Source organism: Hippocampus guttulatus, chromosome 22 (genome assembly GCF_054856545.1).
Source record: "Hippocampus guttulatus isolate MCC_2025c chromosome 22, RoL_Hgut_1.0, whole genome shotgun sequence".
Lineage (NCBI taxonomy): Eukaryota > Metazoa > Chordata > Actinopteri > Syngnathiformes > Syngnathidae > Hippocampus > Hippocampus guttulatus.
The window spans coordinates 1160702-1186253 of record NC_141282.1 but is presented as its reverse complement, the minus strand read 5'-3'; the positions used below and the strand labels follow the sequence as shown (position 1 = coordinate 1186253).

The 25552-nt window shown below is 45.5% G+C and overlaps 1 protein-coding gene and 1 pseudogene across 2 annotated transcripts in view; one reads left to right on the top strand and one right to left on the bottom strand.

Annotated features, from left to right (window-relative positions):
- The first annotated feature begins 502 nt into the window (after window positions 1-502).
- On the top strand, window positions 503-4360 carry LOC147185927 (caspase recruitment domain-containing protein 8-like; annotated as a pseudogene).
- A 2930-nt stretch (window positions 4361-7290) lies between these two features.
- The window catches only part of LOC147185926 (uncharacterized), a 41642-nt gene continuing 23380 nt past the window's right edge, over window positions 7291-25552 (bottom strand). Inside the window, exons 3-4 of one of the 2 annotated variants that reach the window (XM_086102939.1) lie at window positions 24056-24478; window positions 7291-8381 (exon numbers count right to left, since the gene is read on the bottom strand). In XM_086102939.1, coding sequence (XP_085959065.1) covers window positions 8179-8381; window positions 24056-24478 — 626 coding nt within the window. In that variant the 3' untranslated portion in view covers window positions 7291-8178. Of the gene's footprint in view, window positions 8382-21260; window positions 24479-25552 lie in introns of those variants that run through there. The other variant, XM_086102938.1, reaches the window with a different exon arrangement.

Genomic DNA, 25552 nt, shown 5'->3' with positions numbered 1-25552 from the left:
TAAATATTTGATATACTGTATATTTTTGCCATTAGTAATTCATTTTACACATAATTTTACGTTATTTTTGGTCGTAAATTAATTTCAGCAACAAAAAAACTGAGGAGCCATTTGGGAGCTAAAAGAGACTCTTTTTACTGAGCCGAGCCTAAAGAACCGACTCTCTAAAAAGAGCCGGAATTCCCATCACGAGTGTGCACGCAAGCACGAGCACGCACACACATTCAACCAATCAGCGCTGAGGCAAAGGGCGTTACAGATCAAAGAGCTTTGATCAACGACAACAGCTAAACTCGTAGTTGAGACGAAACGGCGCTCGAGGTCGGACGGACACGCTCTCCATTAATCTGTATGTTTTTCTTTTCTTCTTTTGTTTTTCTGTAAAAATACATATATTTTGATACTACAATTCTCGTCCACGGAGTCTTTTTTCGTCCCACCGGGGTTTAGCCAGTGTGATTATAAAGAGACTAAAATCTCTTTAGAGTTTATTACAGCCTTGATGAGGTCAATATTTGATAACCAAATAGATTTCGATATATTTTTATTTTCAAAGCAGCGCAAGCTTTTTTCCCAAAAACTTACACCTTAAGGCACCTTCATAAAAGTCTCATAATAATTTAATATATTCATATTATTTTCACTTTCAGTGCGTCAAATCTTTTCAACAATTTCAGACCTAACAGTAGACATGACGTTTTTCATTATTTCAGGACAAAATCCGACGGGCTTTGCTGCAGGGCCCAGAGTCAGACCAACATCAACTGAGGGTTTTCAAGTCCCCTGCCTGAAATTTCTGCCATGACCTCCAATTTCTTCACCGGGCCTCCTCCCAAGACCATCGCACACGCCGTCCGCTTGGAGCTGCACCCATCCGAGCAGCAGCAGCAGCCAGCCACCTACACTTACACCGTCCCGGCCTTTCCTCACGTCTGCTACTCGGACTGTAGCGGATGGCCGGGAAGACAGAACCAATCCCGCTCGCCTCGCTCTTTCATCTGCACTTGGCCCGGACAAACGCAAGCGAGCCAGAGCGTGACGTCATCTGCCAGCTCTTTGGAACTGTTCGTCAAGAACTTTGAGCACTGCACGCCGGACATCACTTTGGGGATGGGGGGGTCGGGGTAGCTGCCGGCTTGGAAACAACATCCATTGTTTCCGAGCCGGCAGCTACCAGTGCACGGCCACTGGCCTCGTCTTCGGCATGGATGGACAAGGGGATGTGCGTTACAGCGTGGTCTCCTGGGACATGGACCTCCTGGCCTCCCACTGCAAGAAACCCGCAGGTATGCAAAGAAACTTATTTCACAGCCTTCATGTCTATCAACTACGATGAATTTTGGCCTCAGCAGTACAACGTTTCAGCACACTCGTGGACTCAAGTGGCTCGAGGGAAAAGCTTTTTCAGCATTTATTCCATAATCTTGATTAGCAAGCTACTAGTGCATGACACGTTACTAGTGCAGCAGTCCTTTACAACTAGAGTTAAATTACATATCAGTCAGACAAAAGCGCCACCGGTAGTGGGGGAGGTGGGAGGGGAGTACCATATTTTCCACGCTAAAAGGCCCCCTGGATTATGAGACGCACCTTGAATGAATGGCCTATTCTGTAATTCTTTTTCATATATTGGGCGCACCGCGTTATAAGACGCAATCTACAAGGCCTCCAATAGATGGAGCTATGCTCAAGGAAATACCAACAGAACGATCAGCTGTCAGTAAAACGTATTTAATCAAGCAGCGACACAGTTCACTTCAGTAACAGCAAGTTATAACATTGACTCGTTAATGTTGACCTCTCTTGCCGCTGCTCTATTTCCATGTTCAACTGTGTAACCGTTAAGTTTGAACTCTGCATTGTAAGCATGTCTCTAGCAAGGAGCCATTTTGGGGTTGACATATTAAATAATAAAATAAAACTGAACTCCTCCTCATTGGCACCAAATCCATCCATCCATCCATTTTCCGAACTGCTTGATCCCCACTAGGGTCGCGGGGGGTGCTGGAGCCTATCCCAGCTGTCTTCGGGCAGTGGGCGGGGGACACCCTGAATCGGTTGCCAGCCAATCGCAGGGCACACAGAGACGAACAACCATCCATGCTCACATTCACACCGAGGGACAATTTAGAGTGTTCAATCAGCCTGCCATGCATGTTTTTGGAATGTGGAAGGAAACCGGAGTACTCGGAGAAAACCCACGCAGGCCCGGGGAGAACATGCAAACTCCACACAGGGAGGCCGGAGCTGGAATTGACCTCTGCACTGCGAAGTCGACGTGCTAACCACTGGACTACCGGGCCGCCCGGCACCAAATCCACCCTAAACAAAATAAACAATTTCTCCATTCCCTTTGACAGCTCCACCATCTCCCCCTCCCCTCAGGTCAAGAGTCTGGGCGTCATCCTTGATAGCACCCTCTCCTTCATCTCACATGTCAACAACATTACTCGTTCTGCATATTATCATCTTAGAAACATCCACCGGCTCCGCTCTTCTCTCACCCCTCACTCCACTGCTATACTTGTTCATACCCTCGTCACCTCCCGACTTGACTACTGTAACTACCTCCTGCTCGGTCTCCCCCAAAAAACCCTCCATAAGCTTCAGCTGGTCCAAAACTCAGCCGCTCCCATTATCACGCTCACACCATCCATAAACCATATTACACCTGTCCTCCAACATGTCCACTCGCTCCCCATTATACACCGCATTCAATATAAAATCCTGCTCCTTACAATGAAAGTCATCCATAACCTTGCCCCTCCATACCTGTCTGACCTTATCCATATTCCTACACCTGTCTGCTCTCTTCGCTCTTCTTCGTCTCTCCTCCTCACTGTCCCCCCTGCTCGCCTCGTCACCATGGGAAATAGAGCCTTCAGTCACTCTGCTCCCCAACTGTGGAACACACTCCCCGCTGACCTTTGTAAGACAGACTCATTAACACATTTCAAATCCAGCCTCAAAACACATCTGTTGAGACAAGCTTATTCACTCTAACCATAAATCCATTGTCTCTATCTTGTTTTATTTTATCTTATTTTATTTGATGTTGTTTTTAACATTGTATTTGTGTTTTTTAACTGCTTGTTGTAAGGTGTCCTTGAGGTTTTAGAAAGGCGCCCACAAATGAAATGTATTATGATTATTATTATTATTATTAGATTACCGCAATTACCATACATAAGGCGCATCGGATTTTAAGGCGCGCTGTGAGCTTTTAAGAAAATGGAAGGCGTTTTAGGTGCACGTTTTTGTGCGGAAAATACAGTATGTTCATGGTAAGGCACAGCTATTCTACCAGTGCACTGACTTGGTTTACTCGTGAGGACAAAGGGACCTCACACATGGATCTTAAAATAGAAGTGAAGTTGCTCTCACGGTTTCCATATGCAGGCCCGCTCTTTGACATCGAGGGTCTGATAGTGCGGCAAATTCACTTTCAACACTGCGAGATCCTGTCGGCGGCCGAGTTGGCCGACCCCTTGTGGGTGGGCCATATGAGGCACGAGGGCCTGGAGCTGTACAGCCCCAACGGGACCACCGCGACCCACGTCGTCGCCAACATCTCGGGCTGCTCCGCTCTCGAGCTGATGCGAGATGAGGACAGGCCTCTCGTGCCCATCCGAGCTCTGGTGGCCGTCTTCCTAGATCCTGGGGTGCCGTCCTTTCAAGTGTTTTTACTTCCGGAAAACGTGGTGCAGGATCAAATGCGACGGCAGAGGGCGAGAAATAACTGCAACGAGAGGTTCATCGAGACTATCTCTGATTGCGAGCTGGTCCCGCGGCGGAAGTACACGCTGAGCAGCAGGACGGTATCAGACTTGATCTTAATTCAACCGGACAGGGTGACGTTTTACCCAGTGTCTCACAACTACAATCCTGCGTTCCAAATATTTGGATTTGGCAGCTTGGGGTCAATCCATCTGACACTGAGGGAACATAATGGCACGGGCTCTGTCTGGGGTGCCTTGGTTCCTTTGGTGCCAGTGACACGGAGGCAGCATGGATCCCTTGTTGGAGATCTAAGAAACGTTTGGTCGGAGTTCATCCGGCGGCTATCAATGGCCATGTTGGATACGCTGGTGAGCCGCCTGTTTCAAGCCCGTGTTCTCAGCGAGGCTGACGAAGCGGCGCTGAACAATGAAAACGATAAGAATCTGCAAGGCGTGTCTCCTCATCAGCACAATCATCCAGAAAGGTGAACCCGCTTGCGAGATGACGATTACGTTTCTTCGTGAGGATGACCCCTACAACGCGGAGAATCTTGGTTTGGCGTGAAAACATCGATGTCGCAAGAGACCACCTGGAATGAAGCCTGGGTCCCCTGGAAACAGACTGAAGATTAATAGAGAGACCAGGGGTGGGAATCTTTGGTCCTCAAGGCCCCCGATCCAGCATGTTATAATTGCGCACACACTTATTTTCTGTTTAATTACTCCAAATTGTTACTTGAGAGTGTTTTCACAACAAACTATATGAAGCAAATCGTGATCTTTTTTTTTAAACAGGTACGAAAGCACATCTTCAACTGTGTTTTTAGTAACTGTGTCATATCAGTTCATCCATAAATGTGTTCGATCAACAACCAATCTGCCAGAAGAATGTGACAGGTGGAATCAACATTGCTGATCACAGGAGATATTTTCTGTGGACCAACATGAGCTATGAATCAATTGTACTTTTTGACCCTTTACCTCCAGTTGAGAAAAATTAAACATGTTTTGAATGTGTGTTACAATAAAAAATGGAATAAAAAAAATCTGCTCTTTTTTTTATTGCCAATTTAGAATAGAAAGAATGATAGTTGTGTAAGCTTATGTTATATTATTATCATTATATGTTTGAGCATCATATTATTTCATGTTAAGATGACCTAAATTGCATTCTGTTGTTTCATAATTGCTTAGACATGTTTTATGTTCAAAGATTCCGATTGGCTGAAAGAAAGCATGAAGTGATTTTAGTTGTGTGTGTGTGATCAATTGAATCGGTTGTGTTGGTTGCTGTTGGAGGAAGGAGATATCTAAAACATACAGCGTGGACCGGATTTGAACACCCTTGAAAGATTCGGAAAAATCCAACTGGGTAAGATTTGGCAGTTGCTCTGTCTAGAAACACAACTGGTGAATTAAATTAAAATGAGCGAATGTCGTGAGATGAGACTGAGACTGATCACTCGGTCTCCGAAGTTATCTTTCAGCCAATCTCGGGACAGGTTTGAGGTGTGAGAACTTGCTCCGTCTTGCTGGAACCAGAAATCTCAGCCAGAGGCATCATTGGACCAATCTTCATTGAAGAATCTGGCGCAGCAGTGAAAGTCACCAAGGAGCGGTATGTGGAGGTCCTCAAAACCTTCAAGAATGAGCTCCAGACCATCTACCCGTCGCTCATGAGCAAGTTCTGGTTCCAGTATTTGCACTTTATAGTGCAATAATGTAATTGTAACATTTGTTTGTTACATATTTTGATGCATATTAATAAAACATTTCTGTCTGAATGTGGGGAGGGGGGGCAGGCCTTGGAACGAATTAGAGCATTTGCAGTTTCACCGCAGTGTTGTCCGTTGCTCTTTTGGTGACTTGATATTACGTTTGAAAAGAGCTATAGCAAGTACAAAAACACGTCGTTTGGTCACTTTTGTTTGAATATTGAAACACCAACATTGAAATACAGCTAAAAATATATGTATTTTCATTTTTTTAATGAAAGAAGAATCCCATATAAAACGAGGCACAAATCGAAATATAGGTATAATACTGTACAGGTTTTGCTGTAACGGTGTCCCCACAAAGGACACTACCACACTGCCTCCACCCACATCCGCTATTCCATCAACTTCCGACACAGCACCCCAGCCAAATGCAGACATTATACTTGAAGGAGCATGATGTGCTGAGTGCCAGAGACGAGTTCGGCAGGGGGCCCATAGACTGGTCTGCTCAAGTTGCAAAAGCAAATTCCATTTCAACTGCATGTTGCCCACCCGCAGCCTAGCTCGAGATGCCGTACAGTTACAGCGGTGGAGATGCCCCCACTGCGTAAGTCCCCAACCGTCAAGCAACAACGCCCAAATAACTCAGCCACAACTTGACCCCAAGACCACCGGGATCAAACAGTCGAAGACCCGTTTCCTTCAATGGAATGCAAACGGTACCAACCGAGAACTGCCACTACGAGAGGACTTGCTGAGTGAAGAAAAAGTAGACATTGTGTGCATCCAAGATACAAAACTCCTCCCAAAGGCAGCACCAGCGAGTTAATTGTCTCGAAGCATAAGGCAATCGAAGTTTCCGGCGTGTGGCAATACAATGAATGGTATCTTTCATTTAGATTTACTTTTACCAGAGATCCAACGGCACCAATGTTCCCTCGAAGATGCGCAACTGCACACTGGTCGCACACTCTCAGCACACAAGAAAAACCTATCCAGCGCAGAGAACGCACTGCAAATGAATTAGATCTCCAGTATAACTTTTTTTCTGTTTCAAACAACCATCAAAGCTCACACTCACACGTAGGGAGACATTTTGAGTGTGAAATCAGCCAGCCATGCATGTTTTTGGAATGTGGGGGGGAAACCGGAGTACCCGGAGAAAACCCACGCAGGCCTGGGGAGTACATGCAAGCTCCACACAGGGAGGTCGGGGCCGGGATCGACCCCACCGACCTCTGCACTGTGAGGCAGATGAGCTAACCACTGGGTCACAGGACTGCCCCATTTTGTAAAATATTTTTGCTAAATATGTTGTAAAATAAAGCAAAACTGACAAATACCCAGATATTATTCATTTGTGACAGGTCGTTGGGAGAGCCGGCAGGGGGGCACGACAAAGCATTTATGCTGAGGGCACCAAAATGGCTGATTTTAAACCGTGTCACTCGTAATTACACGTCGGGCGAACGGGCTAACAACGGGCTGAGAGCAACACTGAAGGACAATGGAACAGATAAAAACAGACTTTGCAGATTTTTTCACAGGCTGGAGAATACAAAATGCAAGTGGATGCAAGTGTGAAACTTGTGGCAATGACCAAGGCAAAGTGATCCGCGCACCATGATGAGGCCTCTGAAAGAGAAGCTAAGGAACCTTGAGCTCAGAGGTATTTTCATTCCTGTGTACTGTGGCACAGACTGGATCAGAAGAAGTCCAGGGGTTTTCCAGGAAGCGGTGCAGACAAAAGACAATTAAACAGAACCCAGGAAAGTTCAAACTGACACAAAGTGAGTGAATATTCAGTTGTATGCTATTTTTCAAAAAGCATAACATGCAAAAAGTAATGACACTGACATTTGTAATATTTTATTCATGGCCCAAATGATACAGGATAGAGACACTAACATTTACATCAAACAGACACAAATTAGCATGTTGTGCACAGATTAGATTCATATTGGTTCATTGCTCATGAAAAAAAACTCCCAACTGGCCTTTCAATTCTGAGCATCTCCAAAGGTGATTGACAGCAAGTGGGTGGGGAGAATGAGCACATGTAGCAAAATTGAAGAAAAAATACATTTTCTACAATTCAAGGACTGTTGAATTTTGAGGAGGAAAAAAAAACGAAGACTCACAACAAACTACATTTAAAAACCACAACTCTAACCATATGAAAACTAACTCTCATGAAGATTCCAAAAGTATAACCCTGATGAAAATGCTAAATTTTCTAAATCGTTACAACAACCAAAATATAAAAACTTTTCAATGCAATCAAGGAAAACGTCAGCATCCCAGTAAGAAGGTGGATAAAATACAACCAGCTTTGGCGCATGCAAACCTGAAACCTTCTCAGGTGAGAAGTGAAAACTTCAACGATGACTGCTTGTCTCATCATCACACTTGTGAATCTTAATCTGATGCTTCCATGAGAATCTTTGGCCACAAACTGCGCAGGCAAAAGGTTTCTCACCAGTGTGGGTTCTTGTGTTTTTTTAAGTATCCCTTACGAGAGAATCTTTGGCCACAAACTGCGCAGGCAAAAGGTTTCTCACCAGTGTGGGTTCTTGTGTGAATTTTTAAGCACCCCTTACGAGAGAATCTTTGGCCACAAACTGTGCAGGGAAAAGGTTACTCACCAGTGTATGAGCTCATATGTCTTTTCAAAGAACTCTTCCAAGTAAATATCTTCCCACACTGAGAAGAGATGCAGGTTTTGTTGTCAGTGTGACATGTCAGATCACCATCAGATTCTCCTCAACGCTTGATGATGTGTCACTATTTTTCATGCAAGGGTGCTCTTGCTCCTCCTCTTTTTTCATGTCAGGGGTCTGCTGCTCCTCTTCCTCTTTAAAGGAGACCTCTTTTTTCTCCTCTGCCTCTTTAATATGAGAGGGCTCTGCATCCAGCCGCTTGGGACAAACATCTTCCCTGATGTCTGAAAGACACAAGAAGACAAACATGCGTGGAATTATAGTTTATATTTACCATGAAGGTTATTAGAATAGCCAGATCAATCAATCAACCGAGCCTCAATTACATAGCACTTTTCGTCAATGAAAGCGCAACACAAAAGTGTGCTGTCTTTGTCTGACTTTTCCTAGCCTCCTGTCGTATTTTCATCCGAAAAACAAACATGGAATTGGTTGGCTGGTCTCTCGATGCCATCGACAACATTTTCTCGATGAGAAGAGCAGGCAGTGGGGAGGCTACTTGCCCCTCAGGGACTTTTGCTGCTGGGTACACCCTAGATCCTTGGAGGAAGCAGAGAATGGTGTGCCTGTCAACACTGTCCGTTGAGGATTTGGACGACATCTACATTTTCGGCCTCCCGATAACAGGTATGCTGCTGTTTGGTGTGAGCAGTTTCCTGATCTATCGAAAATTCAACCGACGGGAGCGGCTCTATTGGACGAGGCTGCCGGTCTAAGGATGGCATAACGCGGATGTCCAACACTCAGACTCAGACTGTGCTCAACCACAAACTGTTGCGGTTTTGGAGCGTCACTGCAGGATGGACAACAACTTGGAGAAAACTGGAATCCGTGTTCAAATACTGACCGAAATCATGGATTTGGCTGATCGACGCCACTAAAGAGACATAAGCCACGGACTCAAGGCTGTCTTAAATTCTTGGGCAGCCTGCTACCAAAACAACATCTGCTATCTCGACCTTCCCCTGATGAAAATATGCATGGAAGCTAGTCCCCCACCATCACCCCCTCCCTCATACATTCCCTTGATTCACCGTCTTCATTGTTTATGTCTTGTGACCTGTTGTAACTGTCATATGCTTGTGCAGGAGTTTTTTTTGCCTCACTCAAATTATCCTCAAAATGAGGGTAGTTCGAGTGTGGGGTTTTTTCTCCCTCTCTCCCTCCCCTGTGGTTTCTTTCTGACCATCGGGTTGAGTGAACGCTGGCGCGTTTTGGCTGCCACTGCTCAACCCGTATTGTTTTGTGTTTTTTGTTATTGTAAAGTGTCCTTGGGTGTCTTGAAAGGCGCTTATAAATAAAATGTATTATTATTATTATTACAAAAGTGCTGTGCAATTAAGCACAAAAAGCACCCTCCCCCATGAAAAAACGTGATTGACGTATTTTCACATCATGGGGAGGCAGCGGCTATGCGCTAATTGACGAATTTATACGTCAAAGGGTGTAAATTAGTTAAAAAGGAATTTAGTTAACCTGCAACAAATCTCGGGCACCGCGGGCCACCCCAGGTATCCAACCAGATTACAGGAAGAAATTCTCTCGTAGGGAATCATATTTGCAATGTCCAAACTTTCCTTCAAACAGAATTTTCCAAACGACTACAGTACATGTCTTGGATGAACGTACAAGTATTGTAACACCAATAGAGTAAAGCATTGTACTAAACTACAGTATAGTGGACTGTATTTTTATGTTGATTGTTCCGTGTCTTGGGAAAAAAATGAGTAAATTTTGAGTTGTTATGTTGGCTTCATTCTTTCCTGAATATCCTTTAATCAGGCCTGGTAGCTTTTCTTTCATCTCACTCACTGTCTCTAACTTTACCTTCCCTTCCTCACTACACAAGACAGCATTGCTCAGCTGATGTTGTGCAACAACAAGTGGTCTGGTTGGAATCCTGGCTGGGCCAGTATGCCCGAGCCCTGGTCTGGTTCAGGGAGAGCTAAAATTGATTTTTTTTTTTTAATCAGGCGAAAAGGCTGACATGTCAGATTTCAGAGGCCTTAAACAATAATTGAAAGTAGTCTGGTTGGACACCTCGGGTGGCCGAGTGTGCACTAGACCTGGTCTGGGTTTTGGATAACCGAAATTTATTTTTCAATTATTATTTTTTTAATCGGGTGAACTTTGAGTCATTGATGTAAAGTTAACATTGACTTTTTTTGTACATAAACTTCAGAACGCTTCTTGGTACTTTCTGAGAGTATTTTCCTACTCCCTGGGTGAACTCATGGTTGTCTGACCACAAAGAAAGTATTTTGAATACAAACCACTGACGTGCATGCACTAGTTAGCTTTTATTTTGAAAGTCACCAACGCCTCTGTGCAGCATGCACATTACAGAAATGCAGAGTATGAACAATCTCTGTGGCGGCTGGCTTGACTTCAACTCTGCGAGAAGAAATGCTGGCCTGTGCGCAGTGTAAAACCAACACCCTCCCAGAAAAAAAGAAAATTATTTCCAAAAAGTAAGAACGTAGTACAGTACTCAAGGGAAGGGGATTGGGAGAAAAGAAAAAAAAAGTGAGTTTGTCTCTCTTGACAGAAAATCCAGCTTTCTTATGGACTTATTGCGTAAGAACTCAAAGAGGCCAAACTTGCTCTGCGTGAGCCAAATCAAGACGTCTTGAAAACGGCGTCGCTGTCCTCTTAATGGCGCGTTTGGCTGTAATCCAAGAAGAAAGGTTGGTTATTTTTCTTTTGTTTTGTTATTTTTTTGAAAGAGAAAGTTGGCGTGCGGAGGTGCAGCGCCAGATCAATCAATCAAAGTGAATTTGGATAGCACTTTTCAAACATAAAAGTGCAACTCAGAAGTGCAATTAAAACATCTAAATTACAACATAAAAAGAGGACCCTTCTCCTCCCTCCCCAACATACAGATTAGTGATGGGAATTTCGGCTCTTTTTCTTTTATGGCTCCTCAGTTTTTTGTTGCTTAAATTAATTAACTACCAAATATAATGTAAAATTATGTGTAAAACGAATTACTAATGTAAAAAATATACAGTATATCAAATATTTATATGGCTTTATTTATATTCTTCTGAACATACTCAACATGGAGTGCTACAAACAATAAATTATAAAGTACAAAAACAAAGACCCATCTCAAAACAAGGTCAACAAAAAGTTCCAATTTCTGATTGTGTATATGTATACCCTCACCGGCCACTTTATTAGGTACATCATGCTAGTAACGGGTTGGACCCCCTTTTGCCTTCAGAACTGCCTCAATTCTTCGTGGGATAGATTCAACAAGATGCTGGAAGCATTCCTCCGAGAGTTTGGTCCATATTGACATGATGGCATCACACAGTTGGCGCAGATTTGTCGGCTGCACATCCATGATGCGAATCTCCCGTTCCACCACATCCCAAAGATGCTCTATTGGATTGAGATCTGGTGACTGTGGAGGCCATTTGAGTACAGTGAACTCATTGTCATGTTCAAGAAACCAGTCTGAGATGATTCCAGCTTTATGACATGGCACATTATCCTGCTGAAAGTAGCCATCAGAAGTTGGGTACTCAGGTAGGCTGTGGTGTTGCAACGATGCTCAATTGGTACCAAGGGGCCCAAAGAGTGCCAAGAAAATATTCCCCACACCATTACACCACCACCACCAGCCTGAACCGTTGATACAAGGCAGGATGGATCCATGCTTTCATGTTGTCGACGCCAAATTCTTACCCTACCAACCGAATGTCGCAGCAGAAATATCATCAGACCAGGCAACGTTTTCCAATCTTCAATTGTCCAATTTCGATGAGCTTGTGCAAATTGTAGCCTCAGTTTCCTGTTCTTAGCTGAAAGGAGTGGTACCCGGCGTGGTCTTCTGCTGCTGTAGCCCATCTGCCTCAAAGTTCGATGTACTGTGCGTTCAGAGATGCTCTTCTGCCTACCTTGGTTGTGGTTATTTGAGTCACTCTTGCCTTTCTATCAGCTCAAACCAGTCTGGCCTTTCTCCTCTGACCTCTGGCATCAACAAGGCATTTCCGCCCACAGAACTGGCGCTCACTGGATATTTTTTCTTTTTCGGACCATTCTCTGTAAACCCTAGAGATGGTTGTGCGTGAAAATCCCAGTATATCAGCAGTTTCTGAAATACTCAGACCAGCCCTTCTGGCACCAACAACCATGCCACGTTCAAAGCCACTCAAATCACCTTTCTTCCCCATACTGATGCTCGGGTTGAATTGCAGGAGATTGTCTTGTCTACATGCCTAAATGCACTGAGTTGCCGCCATGTGATTGGCTGATTAGAAATTAAGTGTTGATGAGCAGTTGGACTGGTGTACCTAATAGAGTGGCCGGTGAGGGTATATATATATATATATATAAAATAAAAAAATTCCTCGTCTCACCCCCCCTCGGGTGGTGTCCGTCCCTCATTCAGTTCGGGTCCTCTACCAGAGGCCAGGAAGCTTGAGGGTTCTGCGCAGTATCCTTGCTGTTCCCAGCACTGCACATTTCTGGACTGAGATGTCCGATGTTGTTCCCGGGATCTGTTGCAACCACTCATCTAGTTTGGGGGTCACTGCCCCAAGTGCTCCGACCACCACAGGCACGACTGTCACCTTTACCTTCCGGCTCTCTCCAGCTCCTCTCTGAGCCCTTGGTATTTCTCGAGTTTCTCATGTTCCTTCTTTCTGATGTTTCCATCACTTGGGACCGCTACATCCACGACTCCTTGATGTATTCATGGAGCTTGGATGTTTCATCCTGGACAGTGGCTCTCACACTCACTAGTCCCCGGCCTCCTTCCTTTCGGCTTGTGTACAGTCTCAGGGTGCTGGATTTGGGATGGAACCCTCCGTGCATGGTTAGGAGCTTTCGGGTCTTAACGTCCGTGGTCTGAATCTCTTCCTTTGGCCACCTTATTATTCCTGCAGGGTATCTGATCACTGGCAGGGCATAGCTGTTTATTGCCCGGGTCTTATTCTTGCCATTGAGCTGGCTTCTTAGGACTTGCCTCACTCGCTGGAGGTATTTGGCCGTAGCCGCTTTCCTTGTTGCCAGTTCGAGGTTGCCATTGGCTTGTGGTATACCGAGGTACTTGTAGCTGTCCTCAATGTCTGCTATTGTTCCTTCAGGGAGTGAGACCCCTTCAGTGCGGACTACCTTTCCTCTCTTAGTCACCATCCGACTACATTTCTCAAGCCCGAATGACATCCCGATGTCGCTGCTGTAGATCCTGGTTGTGTGGATCAGGGAGTCTATGTCCCTTTCGCTCTTAGCATACAGCTTTATGTCATCCATGTAGAGGAGGTGACTGATTGTAGCTCCATTTCTGAGGCGGCATCCATAGCCTGTCTTGGTGATTACTTGGCTTAGGGGGTTCAGTCCTATGCAGAACAGCAGTGGGGAGAGTGCATCACCTTGGTATATGCCACATTTGATGGACACTTGGGTAAGTGGCTTGCCATTGGCTTCAAGTGTGGTTTTCCACATCCTCATCGAGTTCGCAAAGAAGGCTCTTAGGGTCCTGTTCACCTTATACAACTCCAAGCATTCAGTGATCCATGTATGTGGCATCGAGTCATAGGCTTTCTTGTAATCAATCCAGGCTGTGCACAGGTTGGTACGTCGGGACCTGCAGTCTTGTGCGACTGTTCTGTCAACCAGGAGCTGATGTTTGGCTCCTCTGGTATCTCTACCAATGCACTTCTGTGCTTCGCTCATGTATTGATCCACTTATCTTAGCCGCAATGATGCCTGACATGAGCTTCCATGTTGAGGAGAGACAGGTTATTGGCCGATAGTTGGATAGGACTGCACCCTTTGAGGGATCCTTCATGATCAGGATCGTTCGCCCTTCGGTTAGCCATCCTGGGTGAGTCCCATCCCTCAGCAGCTGGTTCATTTGTGCTGCTAGGCGCTCATGGAGTGCTGTGAGTTTCTTTAGCCAGTAGGTGTGGACCATGTCCGGGCCTGGTGCTGTCCAGTTCTTCATATCTGAGACTCTTTCCTGTATGTCTGCCACTGTTATGGTAACTGGGTTCTGTTCACGGAGGCTGCTGTGCTCCTCTCTCAGGGTCACCAGCCATTGTGCACTGCTGTTATGTGCAACCTCCTTCTCCCATATGCCTTTCCAGTACCTTTCAGTTTCCAGTCTTGGTGGGTCAGCTCTGTTGTTAGGACCCTGCCACTGAGCGTACACTTCGCAGGTTGTGTTGCGAACAGCCTGTTTATTCGTCTAGCCTCATTCTCTTTCGTGTATCGCTTTAGTTGTCTGGACAAGTGGAGCCTTTGTTTGGCAGTTTCGAGTGCTTCAGGTATGGTCATCTGGATGTACCTCTCGGGTATCGGCCTTTTCATCACACCTCTCTGGGCCTCAGTCAATTGACTCACATCTTTCCGAGCCGCCTTGATCTTAGCCTCCAACCGTCTTTTCCATGGTGGGTAACGTATCTCATGGCTTCCATGGTTGCTCTTATAGCCAAGCATGTCAAGGATCACTGATGCTGAAGCGTATCAGTTCAATCAGCTCATTGGTTTCCGTGATCGTTACGGTAGGGATCGCCCTCAGTGCTGCATTCACACTTTCCATGAGACTTTCAGGTGGTACTTCACATAGCCGTTGTAATCGGTTTCTAGGTTGCCCAGCTTTCATTCTCGCCATGATCTTAGCTTTCAGGTCAGTAGCTGCCTCGCTCAGCATTTCATTCATTGGGGATGGCCTCCCAATCTCATCATCTGCATTCATTGGGGCTTGCCTCCCAATCTCTGGTATGGCCTCCTCCTCTGATCTGGCAGCCTGGGGCCCTTCACCATGGAACCTGCGTTGTACCTCATCAATCTCAAGTTGTGACAGCAGTTGCCATTTGTGGATGTTGGAACACTGAGCTACTAGTTGTTTCGTGGTCAACCGTGACTGTGGGTTTCGAAGTAACCATTTAGCCCACATTCTCTGCATGTAACCCCTCTGACTAGGGTTGCTTGAGTAGTAGCATTCCAACAGAGCTATATATATATATACACACACACACACACACACAGTATATAGCGGCTGGATAGCTCAGTTGGTAAGGCATCTGTCAGGTTTGTCCAATTTGACACTCAGGAATAAACAAAAGGAGGAGACAGGAGACTCGATTCTGGTACCAGGAGGGAACGAGGAGAAGCATTCGGTTTCAGTTCTCGGCACGTAACCCTAACGATCTCCCCCTTCACCTCCTCATTTATTGGGAAAGCTATACATAGGTGTGTCCAACCTAAAGGGTGGGGGCTGTTGAACACACACTGAACTTGTTTGACTATGTGTGTGTATGTGAGTGCAAATTACGTACATGTGTGCAATTGTCACAAAAACATCACGTTGCAGCTGGTGTTGATGTCTCCATTCACTGTTCACCCTTGCTCACTGTTTAGTCTTAACAGTTATCTCTTCCCAACCACGTCCTCGGAAAGGTGGTTGCGTCCCTAAACTTCCACACAGTGCACCAAGCATTTTTGATTATAAAAGTGAGTATATAATGGATAAAATGTGAGGACATAAAAAAGAATATATCTTTATTAAAAGCAGAAGTGTTCTTCATTGCAGGCATAGTCAATTAATGATTGCAAGCATAAGCGTTCTTCTTTGCAAGCGTAATCAATTTATCATGTCAGGCATAAGCGAATGTATGATGACTAAAATAATCAATCCAACAGTAACCATTCAGCCCACATTCTCTGCATGTAACCCCTCTGACTAGGGTTGCTTGAGTAGTAGCATTCCAACAGAGCCATGTTATCGCATCTCGCCCATCTCCGCTTTGTTCCAGTAGCCCATTTTTCATCAAGGTGCTCTGGTTCCCCAGCACCTGACGCCCTACCAACGGCTCCGTTGGTAGGGCATCTGCATTCATTGGGGCTTGCCTCTGGTATGACCTCCTCCTCTGATCTGGCCATATATATATATATATAGAGCGGCTGGATAGCTCGGTTGGTAACGCATCGGTTTGGCATACGGGAGACGGTGGTTCGAATCCCGCTTGGGGCAAAAAATGAGCACATAACACCATCCAGTGTGGGTCCTTGGGCAAGATCCTTCACGCTAATGCCTACCTCATACAATGATGAGAGACAGTAAAATGAATGACATGCCGGCTCAGACGTCGCCCGGCCAAACAAGGTCTGCGTCAGGTGCTGGGGAACCAGAGCACCTTGCTGAAAAATGGGCTACTGGAACAAAACGGAGATGGGCGAGATGCGATAACATAGCTCTGTTGGAATGCTATTACTCAAGCAACCCTAGTCAGAGGGGTTACATGCAGAGAATGTGGGCTAAATGGCTACTTCGAAACCCACAGTCGCGGTTGACCACGAAACAACTAGTAGCTCAGTGTTACTAGTGCCCGGAACACCTCACCAGGGAGGCGCTCAGGAGGCATCCGAACAGATGCCCAAGCCACCTCATCTGGCTCCTCTCGATGTGGAGGAGAAGCGGCTCCACTCTGAGCCCCTCCCGGATGACCGAGCTTCTCACCTTATCTCTAAGGGAGAGCCCGGACACCCTGCGGAGAAAACTCATTTCGGCCGCTTGTAACCGGGATCTCGTTCTTTCGGTCACGACCCATAGCTCGTGACCATAGATGAGGGTTGGAACGTGGATCGACCGGTAAATTGAGAGCTTCGCCCTTTGGCTCAGCTCCTTCTTCACCACGACAGACCGATACAACGTCCGCATCACAGCAGACGCTGCACCGATCCGCCTGTCTATCTCTCGCTCCCTCCTGCCCCCACTCGTGAACAAGAGCCCAAGATACTTGAACTCCTCCACTTGGGGCAAGATCTCCTCCCCGACCCGGAGGGGGCACTCCACACTTTTCCGACTGAGGACCATGGTTTCAGATTTGGAGGTGCTGATCTTTATCCCAGCTGCTTCACACTCGGCTGCAAAACGCTCCAGTGAGGGTTGGAGAGCCCTGTTTGAAGGAGCCAACAGCACCACATAATCTGCAAAAAGCAGGGATGCAATACTGAGGCCCCCAAAACGGACCCCCTCAACGCTTCGGCTGCGCCTAGAAATTCTGTCCATAAAGGTTATGAACAGAATCGGCGACAAAGGGCAGCCTTGGCGGAGTCCTACCCCCACTGGAAACGATTCCGACTTACTGCCGGCAATGCGAACCAGACTCTGACATCGGTGGTATAGTGACCGAACCGCCCGTATCAGGGGGTTCGGTACCCCATACCCACGAAGCACCCCCCACAGAACTCCCCGAGGGACACGGTCAAATGCCTTCTCCAAGTCCACAAAACACATGTAGACTGGTTGGGCGAATTCCCACATACCCTCGAGGACCCTGCTAAGGGTATAGAGCTGGTCCACTGTTCCACGGCCGGGACTAAAACCACACTGCTCCTCCTCAATCTGAGGCTCGACTTCCTGACGGACCCTCCTCTCCAGCACCCCTGAATAGACCTTACCAGGGAGGCTGAGGAGTGTGATCCCTCTGTAGTTGAAACACACCCTCCGGTCCCCCTTTTTAAAAAGAGGGACTACCACCCCGGTCTGCCAATCCAGAGGCACTCTCCCTGTTGACCACGCGATGTTGCAGAGGCGTGTCAACCAGGACAGCCCCACAACATCCAGAGCCTTGAGGAACTCCGGGCGGATCTCATCCACCCCTGGGGCCTTGCCACCGAGGAGCTTTTTAACCACATCGGTGACTTCAACCACAGAGATAGGAGAGCCCACCTCAGAGTCCCCAGGCTCTGCTTCCTCCAAGGAAGGCGTGTTGGTGGAGTTGAGGAGGTCTTCGAAGTACTCTGCCCACCGGTTCACAACGTCCCGAGTCGAAGTCAGCAGCGCCCCATCCCCACTGTATACAGTGTTAGTGGTGCACTGCTTCCCCCTCCTGAGACGTCGGATGGTGGACCAGAATTTCCTCGAAGCCGTCCGGAAGTCGGCTTCCATGGCCTCACGAACTCTTCCCACGCTCGGGTTTTTGCCTCGGCGACCACCGAAGCTGCGTTCCGCTTGGCCAGTCGATACCCGTCAGCTGCCTCTGGGGTCCCACAGGCCATAAAGGCTCGATAGGACTCCTTCTTCAGCTTGACGGCATCCCTTACTGCTGGTGTCCACCAGCGAGTACGGGGGTTGCCGCCACGACAGGCACCAACCACCATATGGCCACAACTCAGATTGGCCGCCTCAACAATAGAGGCACGGAACATGGTCCACTCGGGCTCAATGTCCTCCGCCTCCCCCGGAACATGGGAAAAGCTCTGTCGGAGGTGGGAGTTGAAACTCCTTCTGACAGGGGATTCCGCCAGACGCTCCCAACAAACCCTCATAATACGTTTGGGTCTGCCAGGACGGACCGGCATCTTCCCCCACCATCGGAGCCTACTCACCACCAGGTGGTGATCAGTTGACAGCTCCGCCCCTCTCTTCACCCGAGTGTCCAGAACATGCGGCCGCAAATCCGATGATACAACTACAAAGTCGATCATCGAACTGCGGCCTAGGGTGTCCTGGTGCCAAGTGCACATATGGACACCCTTATGTTTGAACAAGGTGTTCGTTATGGACAATCCGTGGCGAGCACGAAGTCCAATAACAAAACACCACTCGAGTTCTGATCGGGGGGGCCGTTCCTCCCAATCACGCCCCTCCAGGTCTCACTGTCATTGCCCACGTGAGCATTGAAGTCCCCCAGCAGAACAAGGGAGTCCCCAGCAGGAGTACTCTCCAGCACACCCTCCAAGGACTCCAAAAAGGGTGGGTATGCTGAGCTGCTGTTTGGTGCATATGCACAAACAACAGTCAGGACCCGTCCCCCCACCCGAAGGCGGAGGGAGGCAACCCTCTCGCCTAACGGTGTGAACCCCAATGTACAGGCACTGAGCCGGGGGGCAATGAGTATGCCCACACCTGCTCTGCGCCTCTCACCGTGAGCAACTCCAGAGTGGAAGAGAGTCCAACCCCTCTCGAGAGAACTGGTACCAGAACCCAGGCTGTGTGTGGAGGCAAGTCCGACTATATCCAGTCGGAAATTCTCTGCCTCACACACCAGCTCGGGCTCCTTCCCTGCCAGAGAGGCGACATTCCATGTCCCAAGAGCTAGCTTCTGCAGCCGAGAATCGGACCGCCAGGGTCCCCGCCTTTGGCTGCCGCCCAGCTCACATTGCACCCGACCCCTTTGGCCCCTCTCATGGGTGGTGAGCCCATGGGAAGGGGGACCCACGTTGCCTCTTCGGGCTGTGCCCGGCCGGGCCCTATGGGTGTAGGCCCGGCCACCAGGCGCTTGCCAACGAGCCCCACCTCCAGAGGGGGGCCCGGGTGACCCGCGTCCGGGAAAGGGAAACCTTGGTCCATATATTTTTCTCATCATAAGGATCTTTGAGCCGTGCTTTGTCTGGCCCCTCACCTAGAACCTGTTTGCCATGGGTGACCCTGCCAGGGGCATAAAGCCCCAGACAACTTAGCTCCTAGGATCATTGGGACACACAAACCCCTCCACCACGGTAAGGTGACGACTCACGGAGGGGAGTCATGCAATCATCACTACTTTTCTGCATACATTTTGTTGTTTGAAGCAGTTATAGATGAAAGAGGAGAGCATGAAAGTGTCCTTTCATCAGTGGATCAAATATGTCATGCTGATAACATCAAATGTATGAAAGATTTCATACAAACAAAACAATTCTGAATACGAAAAAATATATTTCTTCATATTTGTCGGGTCTTTTCTGTCCTATGGTTGTTTTGTATGGATGGTTTCGGAATGCAAGAGGAAGCCTGAGCAGCCACAATTCAAATCCAAAGCACAAGAATTGTTTGGCAGACAAGGTAACCACTTGGGCCCCATGCTGCGAAGATGTTGAATTGCTCTTCTGCTCATATTTTCTGACATAAATTTCAATGAAACCCCTTTTCCTTTAACTTAGAAGTGAAGCGTTTATAGTATTTTTTATATTAATGGTTAAAGGTACATTGTCATCCTTTTGTTGACGTCCCATAATCTGCCCATCTTTACATGAATCCTCATGACCGTGCCTATGCCATGCAGTATGATTCTCTTTAATATAAACAGTGCAATATTATTTTCAACAGCGCAGTTCTGTACGAAGCGAGTGAGTAAGAAGTTAACAAACCTGTTATGCGTACTACAGCACATCTCTGCCGACAAAGAACTTCCTAGAGTTGACGACGACGTTCGTTTTCCTCTTTTGGGCCACAGGAATCCTCCGTGTACTTAGTTATGTTCCAAACGTACATTTTCACACGAGAACACCAAAAGCGTCTCCCACTCGATCTCGATGTGTTGCGGTCTCTGACAGCTGCGAAGCGATTTACATTCCTCTAACTCGGGGGTTGGCAGCCTGCGGCTTCGGACCCGCATGCGGCTCTTAGCGCCGCCCTAGTGGCTCCCTGGAGCTTTTTCAAAAATGTTTGAAAGAAAACGACACAAACCAAATGAGCTTGCAAAAGGCAAGGGAAAATAAAAGAACACAAAATCAGAACAAGGAAAAGTCAATGGCAGGAAAACCAAAACACACCAAGGATAATGTATAAATGGAAAAAAAAATGAGATCCTGAACAGGGATGGGCTATGATGATGAGCAATTTCAAAGGAGGTCTAGTAAACGAGCATTGGTACGAGAGTTGAGAGCAAGGCGAATTATCCGACAATTGGCGATAGCTTGGCAGTGTCTCAGGTGACAGATAATGACATGAGGAACAGGTGCAGAATGGCATGGAAAGAACCTCCACTGCCAGCTGCGGGAGACGAAACAAAACCATGACGGTTCCCGCACCACCCCGCCAAAGGATGCCTCCTCGACGACCTGTGCCACTCTACTTAGGAAATTAACCCTATAATGCCATTCGTATCATATTTGATACATGCAGTTTCATTATGTAACTCATTCTTTATAGTACATATACTGCAGGTTTAAAATATGATTTTCCCAAAATTTTCAGTTTATGATGTAATCTACATATTTTTATATAAATGTGATACAATATCACAAACAATATAGAAAACCAAATAATATGGCAAAAATATGTTTATGGATTTTGTTAAAAGGGTTAATGAACATCTCAGTTCCCAAAAATCAGATTTTTCTGTCTATTCCTTGATGGGTCAGGCATTAAAGGGTTTTTGTTTGTTTGTTTATTGTTTCTTGAACATATAGATCATACAATACAATCACAGATTGACAAAAGTGAAGGCAAGTAAAAACTATAAAAAGAAAAATAAAGACAGACATCATCACAGTTTTTATGTTCGAAGGAGTAGGAAGAAGTAAATAACTTACCGAGTCCTACCCCTTGTTATGTAGCAGTATATGAATTCATCTTTTTTCAAGACAAAGAAGAAAAGAAAAAATCTACATATCAAATACTTTTACTCTTATGTGTACTGTACTTATCTATTTATACACCTTTCGGTTTGTATATACTGTATATACTCATTCTTTCTCCTTTATATATCAAATTTCTCATATTCATTATAAATACTGCATTTCTTTAATACATGTCATAAATTGATCAATGTAATTCTGTTGATTACTTTATTTTAAAGTATATCAAATGTATCTTCTTAACTCTGATTTGTGTAGTTTTTTTGTACTCATCTTTTGAATTTGTTTTTGAACCCAACCAGCGATTGACTCATTTTCAGGTCCGTTTCCAAATTATTCCACAGATTGACACCTATTACTGATACACACCTTTGCTTGATGTTTGGTCTTGTTTTGGATTTTTTGTATTGGTTGGTACCCCTTAAATTATAACAACTATCTCTAATTTCAAAAAGCTTCTGGATATTTTGGCAAAGGAGATTATTATGTGCTTTATACATTAATTGGGTGATTTTGAAGTCAACCAGGTGATAGAATTTCATTGTGTTTGAATTGATGAATAGTGGATTTGTGGGTTCTATATATTTTGACCTGTTGGTTATTCTGATTGCTTTTTTTTTTGTAGTTTTAAGACAGGGAGTGTGTTTGTTTTACAGGTGTTCCCCCATATTTCCACACAGTAGGTCATATATGGGAGTAATAATGAGTAATATAATGTGTACAAAGAACTCTTATTCAACACATCCTTAGTTTTGTGGAGGATCCCTATAGTTTTGGATAGTTTTCTTTTAACGTTATCTATGTGTGGCTTCCAGGATAGTTTAGTATCTATTACTCGTCCAAGAAACTTATTTTCATCAATTCCTTCTATTTCAATTGAGTTTATCTTTACTTTAACTTGGTGTTTAATTGGTCTCGTGCCAAAAACAAAAACTTTGATTTTGTCAAATTTAGTGATAGTTTATTTCTGTCGAACCAGTTTTTTAAATTTGTTTAATTCATTTTCCACAGTTTTCAGGAGTTGTTTCATATTTTCTCCAGAGCAGTAGAAGGTTGTATCATCGCGAATAGGACACATTTGAATTGTTTTGAGACACAACAGATATAATTTATATATAGGATGAATAGTTTTGGTCCAAGCACTGATCCCTGAGGAACTCCATGAGTAATCTTCAGTAAGTTAGATATTATTGCACTGCACATACTGATATCTGTTTTCTAAATAACTTTCAATCCATTGATATGCTATGCCTCAAATACCATATCTCTCTAATTTATTCATTAATATACAATGATCTATTGTATCAAAAGCTTTTTTTAGATCTCTAAAAATCCCAACAGTGAATTCTTTGTTGTCTATATTAGTGGCTATTGCTTCCACAAACTCCATTACTGCCATTGAGGCGGTCCGTTTTTCTCTGAAACAATAATACTGATTTTCACATCGCACGTCTGCACTCAAGGAAAACGTCAGCATCCCAGTAAGGTGGATAAAATACAATCAGCCTTGGTGCATGCAAACCTGAAACCTTCTCAGGTGAGAAGTGAAAACTTCAATGATGACTGCTTGTCTCATCATCGCACTTGTGATTCTTAATCTGATGCTTCCATGAGAATCTTTGGCCACAAACTGCGCAGGCAAAAGGTTTCTCACCAGTGTGGGTTCTTGTGTGTTTTTTTAAGTTTCCCTTTTGAGAGAATGTTTGGCCACAAACTGCGCAGGCAAAAGGTTTCTCACCAGTGTGGGTTCTTGAGTGTTTTTTTAAGTTTCCCTTTTGAGAGAATGTTTGGCCACAAACTGCGCAGGCAAAAGGTTTCTCACCAGTGTGTATTCTTGTGTGTATTTTTAAACTTGCCTTCTCAGAAAATCTTTGCCCACAAACTACGCAGGCAAAAGGTTTCTCACCAGTGTGGGTTCTTACATGGTTTGTTAAGTGTCTCTTCTCAGAAAATCTTTGCCCACAAACTGTGCAAGCAAAAGGTTTCTCACCAGTGTGGGTTCTTTTGTGACTGTTTAAGTTTCCTTTTTGAGAGAATCTTTGGCCACAAACTGCGCAGGCAAAAGGTTTCTCACCTGTGTGGGTTTTTGTGTGAGATGTTAAGTGTCCCTTCTGAGAGAATGTTTGGCCACAAACTGCGCAGGCAAAAGGTTTCTCACCAGTGTGGGTTCTTACGTGGTTTGTTAAGTGTCTCTTCTCAGAAAATCTTTGCCCACAAACTGTGCAAGCAAAAGGTTTCTCACCAGTGTGGGTTCTTATGTGGTTTGTTAAGTCTCTCTTCTCAGAAAATCTTTGCCCACAAACTGTGCAAGCAAAAGGTTTCTCACCAGTGTGGGTTCTTGTGTAAAGTGTTAAGTATCCCTTACGAGAGAATCTTCGACCACAAACTGCGCAGGTAAACGGTTTCTCACCAGTGTGGGTTCTTTTGTGACTTTTTAAGCTTGCCTTATAAGAGAATTTCTGGCCACAGTTTGAACAGGTGAACGGTTTTGCACCATGTGTTCTGATGTGGAATTCCAAAGCACTTTTACAAGCATACATTTTCCAACAGTGAGAACATTTCCAGGGTTCGTTGTCTGCGTTACATGTCAGATCACCTTCAGAGTCATCTTCATCCTCCTCATCCTCATCTGCATTTAATGACATGGTGTCACTTTCTGATCGTGGAGCTAAGATGCCATTTACTTTTGATTCTTCCTGGTGGTTTCCAACACCTTTTGTTGTCATGTGTTGACATGAGCTGGTGCTTGGAGCCTCTCTGTCTGCCTCATTTATACTCTTCTGAAGGACACCAGTAAATGGCACCTTGCAGATAACCTCCTCATCCTCCTCTTCTTTGATGTCAGGGGGCTCATCCACCTCCACTTTTGTGCAACGGTACTGTAGCTCCTGCTCTTTAATATATTGGGCCTGCTGCTCCACTTCCTCTTTTAAGTGGGAGATCTCTTTTATCTCCTCTTTCTCTTTAATGTGAGAAGACTCTGCATCCAGCCGCTCAGGACAAACATCTTTGCTGATGTCTGAAAGACACAAGAAGACAAACACGTGTGGAATTATGGTTTAGATTTAGAATGACGGTTATTAAAAGAGCCCAATCAACACAGATACAGATACATATCACATATCCCAGGATACCTATGAGCACGTGCTGCATGTGCGCACACACACACACACACACACACACACACGCACACACACACGCACACCCTGATGAACTTCATCAAAAAAAGACATGGCAAGGCACAGAGAATGTTGGAGGCGGGGGAGGGAGAGGTTGTTGTGGACACGGCGGGATCCTTTCACCGTCCTCTGCTTCCCCCAGGTCCTCCGCGTGTTCGTTTTATTCAGGCTGAGGTGAGATGCGAAATCAGAGGCTGGAAATGGAGAAGTTCTTGCAAGAGGCTTTACTGAACATTCAGGACACAAGTGTGATACAAGCAATTGTTGTGGGCAAGGCACAAATGCGCAAAGGCAACATCTCTATGCAAGTCTTATATATGCTAAGCGGGGCATAACTCCTAATGGATAACATCCTTTCTGTAATGGACATCATCCTGTCTGTTTCTGGATGACCGTTCCATCATTCTTATGTTTTCGGCTTCTTTTCATTTCTTAATCTTTCTTCTTAATCCAATGCTTTTGATTTTGAAAGACATTTGTTTTCATATAACATGATGACAGGTGCTCTAATGTTACACAACATTTTTTTAGAAGTCATCTTAATGCTGGCTTCCACGAAAACCCTAATTGCTTGTAGGCCCTCTACGTTTGGTTGGAACACAGCTGCAAGCAGGAAACCGCAATCTAGCCAAATGATGCACTGACAGGGTCGTCTGGTCGATGCCTGCAAAAGGTGTTAATATTATTTTTCGTTGCTAAGACAGTTTAAGTCAAGGTCACATCATAAGGTTCAAGTGGTGGTCATGTTGCAAGGTTCAGAGTAAGGTCATGCTTTCGTCAAAGTCTGTCTGTCTGCGATCAGTCGTTGATGGAAGGCACGCCATTTCATGGTAGGAGTGATGGTACGATTGATAGTTAAATATGAGATTGACCTAAAAACTAGACTCAAATTCAGCCTAAGGATGCATTATCCA